General features: G+C 60.7%; 1 protein-coding gene across 1 annotated transcript; it reads right to left on the reverse strand.

Annotated features, from left to right (window-relative positions):
• Positions 1-1,946: 1,946 nt before the first annotated feature.
• Positions 1,947-7,071, reverse strand: KLHDC7A (kelch domain containing 7A). Its single transcript, XM_029948086.1, has one exon. It carries the CDS (start codon positions 6,887-6,889, stop codon positions 4,496-4,498), a length of 2,394 nt encoding a protein of 797 aa, XP_029803946.1. The 5' UTR covers positions 6,890-7,071; the 3' UTR covers positions 1,947-4,495.

Here is a 7,071-nt window from a genome sequence, read left to right on the forward strand (position 1 = left end):
ACAACCTTCCTCAGGGGCCAGGGCGCTCCACAGGGAGTGGGTCTCCTCGCCCTTGCAGAAGGCGATGGTACCTCCGAGACCCACTTTGGAGCTGGCCTTGGGTCCGGTGCTTTACATACGCTCTCTTGCTAGTTCACACGACCTCGTCTTGAGGCTGGCAGTGGCAAACCCATTTTACAGACACAGCCATTGAGGATCTGAGAGTTTAAGCATCATGCCTTTTGAGGTCAAAGTTTCAGGATGGAGCCTGCGTGTTCAGTGTGAGTGGGGGAGGGGTTGGAGAAAGCCCAGGGGACCACAGATGCCAAATCCTTGTCCCCTGCCCGTGCTCCATGATAGGGGAATGGAAAGAGCATCGTGCAGAGAGTGAGCAGGCCGGGTTCAAGTGTGCTTCGAAGGAAACAGAGTCTCTGAACTTTGCCATGAAGGTGAGTCTCCTTCAATTCTGTAAGCCTCAGTCTCCTTCCCTGTAAAATGGGGTTGTTGTCATGATCCATGAAGGGATGTGCAGAAAGCATCTATGCCAATGCTTTGTACACACAGATCAGGGGCTCTATAAATACGGCCCCTACCTCACATCTCGGCTCCAGGAACAACACAAGGACGGCCCCTCCACCCCTCCGGACAGCTGCCTGGAGGGCGGGTTGTTTCCAAGGGCAGCCCCGGGGCTTTACCGTCAGAGCTGCGCTGGGCCCCAGCCTTAGGCAAATGCTGTGGTCTCACTTCAGCAACCGCATCTGCCAGACAAGTCCTAGCCTGAGTTCCTCTTGTAAATATTGATGGAGGCCTCAGACAGAGAGAAAGGAGAAAACAAAGGACCGTTTATTTATGACAGAAAAAGAAACCAACAGGGGGAAAGATCTACAGGCCCGACAGGAGGGGGACTGTTTAAAGAAGGCATGACACAGCCACTCCGTGGGACACCGCGCCGCTACTGAGTGGGTGTTTACCGAGGGTTTGCAGCAACTGGGGAAATGCGTATTCTAACAAGCCAAGTGAAAAAAAGCGGTGTGTTCAGCAGAATCACACCTAGGCAAAACTCAAGCCAAATGGAAGTTCTGCTCAGAGGAGACAGGCCAGAGGGACGCGCACCAGGGAGGGGGCTGGCTCTGGCTGTTGAAATCAGTGAGATGTTTTCCGTGCTTTTCCTGTTTTCCAAGTTTCTTTCCTATAATGCCGTGGGTGGCCTAATGAGGAAAGGAACCCGAACTCAAAGGAGTTGTTTTTGGTTTTGTTTTAAAGAAGGAACCCTTCACGGGAGAGAAGGCTGATGACCCAGGGAGGAGCCGAGTGACACGCGGGTCCCTGTGAGGCTGAGGGCTAGAGGTCAACAGACAAGGCTGTTAAAGAAGTTCAAGTGAGAAGCCCAGACTCTGACTCCACGGAGTATCACAGGCAGCCCGACATGCAGCCGCACATTCAGGGCGTCGCTGTGTGATCTGGGCTCTGAAATGTGGGAACTCTGCCCGCCCCTCCGGGAACAGAGCGAACCCCGTGCAAGGAGACTCCTTCTTTAACCTTGGCCGCACAGGGTTCTCTCCCGTGTGTGAATGGTTACAGCCCAACGGCTGGGCTCCTGCCCTCTTCGTGCCCCAGGGCGGAGCTCCCTGGCGGCAGTCTTGCCCTCCCTGGCTGGTGGTGACGAAGGTCCCCCCCGCCCCAGCAGGGCCAGCCTTCCTGTGGCCCGAGCCACCTCTGGTCTGTGCACTTCTCAGACCCTCCCACACGTCACGCAGCATGGGATCTTGTCATTTGTTTGTGCATTTATTTTGTTTCAATTTTTTATTAAAAATTTTTAATGTTTATTTAATTTTGAGAGAGAGTGACAGAGCAGGAGTGGGGGGGTACACAGAGAGAGGGAGTCTTTAGGGAACCCTAAGCAGGCTCTGCACTGTCAGCACAGAGGCCTATGTGGGGCGCAAACCCATTCACTGTGAGATCATGACCCGAGCCAAAACCAAGAGCTGGACGCTCAACCGACTGAGCCACCCAGGCTCCCCTATGCATTTATTTTCAAAAATTGCCCATTTTCATCTACCAGAAAGTGAGCTCTGTTAGGGCAGGGCCCTGCCGCCTTCCCAGCACAGTGCCCGGAGCAGTGCCTGGAAAAGTCTAAACAACCTGTCAGTGAATCCGGACTATCATGGCCCCAGGTGGAGTCTGAGGGCTCCCTGAACTACCTTCCTTTATCATAATGGCCCTGACCACTCACTTCCCTTCCCTAAAGCCAGTTGTGGAGACCAGGCCAGCCACGAGGAACACACCAGCTATGTGGTGTTCCTATCAGTGATGACAGCTGAGGGCCTGGGGTTGGACTGGTTCTGAGGCTCAACAGGAAAAGATAGGCTAGTCTATTAGTGACGTCTGCGAGGGACCACAGGGAGGAAGACAAGATCCCACACCGCATTCATCCTGAAGACCACACCCACCATCACTGGGTCTGGAAACAACTCTTCTGCTTGTCTCTGGATTTGACTCCCTGGTCCCAACCAGGTGTATGCCATGGGGCTCTGAAAGGTTTCTGGAGGGATCCGAGTTCCCCTTTGGCTTGGAACCTCCCCCACCATCCCTGAGCTTGGCTGTGGTCTAGTCATCTGCCTGGTCTCTCGCTGGTGGTCTGTCCCTGGGGACTGGGTGTGGCTTCACCTGTCCTCAGCTGCCAGAGTGGGTCCAGCTCCCAAGCAAACCGCAGCCTGGCATCGTGATGCTGAGTTACCCCCCTTCCCCACCAAGGGTCCCTTGGAGGCTCATGCCTGAGGGTTGTCTCTGAGCTTGAGCATGGCCTTGGCGGGGGTGGGAGGGGTCACCAGGCTCTAGCCATAGCCCCAACTCACTGTCCTCTCCCCGCCTCCAACTGAGGAATAAATGCCAGGCAGCCTCGCCCTCCAGGCCTTAGAATGGGGATGACGGCTTCGAGGGGTCCAGTAAAAGTTCTCAACTCCATGCCAACCTCCCCGTTATTCCTTCATTTTCCAGGAAGACCCCAGCTCGGCCCCGCAGCTGCTGTGAGCACAAGCTCCTGCCCAGACCCCCAGGCGGCCTTGGGGAGAACTTTCTCCAGGTGTTCTCTGACCAGAGAAAGCCGTGAGTGGTCCTTCCCATTTTCAAGGTAGGAACGCCAAAGCCTGAAGCATCCTGAGCTCCCTGCTTGTCAGGCCTGCCCTGGTGCACCCCCGTCTCTACTTCTTTCCTCTGGGCAGCTTGTCACTTTAGAAGTGGTCCCAGCTGCCCTGCCCCCTGGCTGGCACGGAGAGCATCGTCACCCTTCTGTCTGTGAATGCGTCATCCTCAGCCAGGGAGCGGGCTGTGGCCATAGGTCGGGCCAGTCTCTCTCTCTTCCCTCCAGGAGAACAGGCAACTTCCTGAGGTTGAAGGGGGGGGGGGGGTCTCTGCCATTTTCAGATTTACCCACCCTGATGTGGGAGGAGATCCCAGTGTCTGCCAGATGGCCCACTGGAATGCTCTAGTTCCTCAGCTCCATCACGGGCCTGCCCCTCCCTGGTCCCCTGTCTGACCATGCACACTGGGTGATCACACGGCACAGAGAGAGCAAATTATGCCATCGTCTCTCCCCAGCCCTGTCTGGGTGCCAGGGAGGGGCTGCCTTCCCCCTTCCCCCCGCCCCGACGTCAGGGCTGTGATTGGATGCAGTATCGTGTGAGCTCTGAGACCCGGGAAGGGAGTCAGCGGTCAGTCAGCAATGGGCCCGAGCAGGGGCCCAGGAGGATGGTGGCCCTCAGATCACATCTCCTCTCTCTCCTGAGACCTCACGTGTGGCAGCCCCTGGTGTTTGTAGTAGACCGGTATAAGACGGAGGTTTTCAAACGGCTGCTAACGGGAGGTTTCTCCTCCTTCTAGAGCTGTAGGTAAGGAGTGGGTAATGGTTGATTTGCTCCGCAGACAAGTCCGTGGGCAGCTCCAACCACAGCTGCAGAACTTCTCCAGGCATCTCTCCTCTGGCCGGGCCCCTTGGGGCTCCCTGGGGCTTCTGGCACAGCCAGAAACACCCTCCTTGTGTGTCCCAGCTGCTTCTCGGAACCCTGGAGGTAGGGACTCAGAGGCCAGTGTTTCAGAGGGGAGCCTGGTGGCTTATAGAGAGCGGGCCCAACTCCAGCGGGGTGGGCCTGAGGAGTTACTGGGGGTCAGCTGGCGCCTGAACTGTGGTTGCAGGAACGCTGTGCCCCTGGGCTTTGGTGGGGTCCTTCCTGATGCCCCTTCCCGAAACAATTCAGAGTTGAAGCAAGATGGCGCCCATCCCCGCCGGCGACACCGGTCCCTGGTTCTATTTTCACACTGCACCTCGGCACCCCACGGGCAGCAGAGACGCATAGGAGGCCCCGGCCAGGGGAGGAAGTAGGGTTAGAAGTCCCCTCTCGCTGCCCAAATTCCTGAGCTGCCTGCTCGCCCAGAAATGGGTGGGAGGGGGAGTGGCAGTGGGGTGGGGGGTGCTTTTTGCTTCCCATTTGTGCCGGAGAAGCGCAGCGGCTGGGGGTAGCTAGACCCTGGTCTGAGGCACATCGGGGACGGGCAGGGCCAGGACGGTGGGCAGGAGGGTGCCCTGCGGGGAGGGGAAGCTCCGCGGCTCCTTGGGCACAAACCTGGGTGAGACGTGATCAGCCAGGAAGCAGAGCGAGCGGCGGCGGCCCACGCAGTAGATGAGGTCGCCCACCACGGCGCACTGGAAGGCGTCGGGGTAAGGAGTCCGGTGCGCGGCGCACTCGTACCAGAGGCGGGCGCTGGCGCTGCAGCGGTGCACGCTGATGCCCAGGCTGCGGTTGAGGTCAAACCGGTAGAGAAAGCCGTTGACGGCCACCATCTCGGCTGTGCGGTCCTTGCCGCCCCCCGTGGGGCCGGCCTGCCAGCGCCGCTCCCGGGCGTTGAATCGGAGCAGCAGGTAGCGCAGGGTGCCACCTGTGACGAAGATGTCTCCGGCGCACGCCGTGGCCGTGTGCGCCAGGGCGAAGGTGTCCTTGGGCAGCGGCGGCGCAAAGGTCCAGCGGTCCAGGCGGGGGTCATAGCATTCCACCGTGTTCAGACACTCGCCCCCAATGGCGTACAGGTGGCTGTCCAGGGCCACCAGCCGGCAGCGTGGCCGGGCCTGGTTCAGCGGGCTCACCTCACTCCAGATCCCGGTCAGCGGGTTGTAGCAGAAGACGCGGTTGGAGGGCCGGTGCCCAGACCCCTGGCAACCGGACACCACGAAGAGATAGTTGAAGAGACTGCAGAGGGCGCAGCCTTGGGACACGGCCTCGGAGGGCAGACAGGCCAGCGGATGCCAGGCATCCTGCTCTTCCTCATAGTAGCAGAGCCGGCCGGAGCCCTCCTGAGGGCACACGTCGGCCACCACCAGGCGCTCGCGGCCCTGAAGGCGGCGTCGGAGGATCAGCTCCCGCTCCGACCCGCTCAGGCGCCCATAGATGTCTGGGCTGCGCAGAACCTGCAGGTAATTGTCACTCATCACCTTGTAGGCTGCTTCCTTCAGCGCCTCCAGCTTCTGCTTCTTGGCCAAGGTCAGCACCTGGTAGCAGTTGCCCAGATCCAGGTTCACGGCCGGCGCTGAGCCGGGGGCCAGTGGCAGGTGGAAGAAGTTGGTCCCGGCCACGAGCTGCACGTGGGGCTCCCCGCCACTTCGGGCTGAGCAGGACCCAAGGGAAGCCTGGGGAAGGGGGCGGCTGGCTGGGGTCCCCTGGTGTGGGCAGGACGGATCGGGGTCCCCGAAGCCATCGAGCTGGAGCTGGAGTTCTGGGTTCTCTGTGATGCAGAGGAGGCTCTCCTTCCTGCTGAAGCCTCTTGTGGAGGACAATGGCGCAGGCTGGGAGGAGGAGGGCGTTTCAGCTCCAGGTTCCTGGCCTCCGGGAGGGGCCTCTGTCCCCAGGGCACCTGGCAGGGCCACGGGGAGGGGGGCCTCAGCCGGGGCCGCTCTCCTGCGGGCCAGCCTGCCCTTGGAGGTGGCCCGGGAAATGGACTCGACATAGTAATCATACACCTTGCCCTTCAGCCTGGGCCCGATCCCCTCCGCCTTCTCCGGTATGAAATTCTCCTCCACCAGGACCCGGGACACGGACGAGTAGGTATAGGAGGCGCTGGCGGCTCCCTCCCGCTGATGCAGGGTCAGGCCCAGGTCCGCGGCAGCCTGGAGGGCCCCGGCCTCTCCCCTGTGGACCCCCGTCACACGAGGGAAAACCCAGCTCCTGTTCATGTCACTCTTGCCTTCCATGGGGGCCATCAGGAAGCCCGTCGCAGGGCCTCTCGTCGGGGGGCACTCCTGCTCCACAAGCCCAGGCTCCGGGGGTCCGCCGTCCCACCATGGGGTAGGCTCAGCGCCCACACTGCTCCCCGCTGCCGCAGTGAGGCCAGGTGGGGAGCTGTGGGGTTCGCCGCCCAAAGTGGGATGGGGGGGCGGCCCAGGCTTACCGCCAACAGCTGTTCCTCCTTCCTGGCCACTGTGGCGAGAGGAGGGCAGCTCAGAGACCAGGCTCTGCCCCCCCACTTCAGCACCAGTGCCCTTCTTCTCGGGCTCCCAAGCCTCTTGGGCTTCTGAGCCTTCGGGAGAGGGTCCTGTTGCCAGGACTACAGAGTCGCCCTGATTCTCCCAGCCACAGCCCAGCGGTGCTCCGGCCCCCTTGCTTCCCCTCCGGCGTCTCAGAGCCCGGTGTGGTGCCCCGGGAAAAGCCCTCTGGACAACCGGTTTCCTGGAGCTCTCGGCCTCCTCCTCGGCCTCAGCCTTGGAGTCCCTGCCCCCCAGCGGGGCCTGGGCAGGCCTCAACCTGTACAGCCTGTAGGCTGCGGTCCCCAGGAGCAGGACAGCGATGGACAGCACCACCTTGCCTGTCAGCTGCATGTCCAAATTCCAGTCCTGGGACTCTGCCCCTCCTCTTCCGGGGAGCATGCTTCCCAAGCCGACCTGGGGCTGAAGAATGTCAAGAATCTGATTAATGATTGCCCAATAGGGCCCGGTTTCTGGTTCCTGCGGAGCTGAGCTGACCTGCAGGGGGTCTGGGCTGGCTCGGGCCAGCCAGTGGCCGGCCACTGGAGGAATCGGAGCACGGTGACCTTGAGCTGGCGGAGGGT

This window comes from Suricata suricatta, chromosome 8 (assembly GCF_006229205.1).
Source record: "Suricata suricatta isolate VVHF042 chromosome 8, meerkat_22Aug2017_6uvM2_HiC, whole genome shotgun sequence".
Classification (NCBI taxonomy): domain Eukaryota; kingdom Metazoa; phylum Chordata; class Mammalia; order Carnivora; family Herpestidae; genus Suricata; species Suricata suricatta.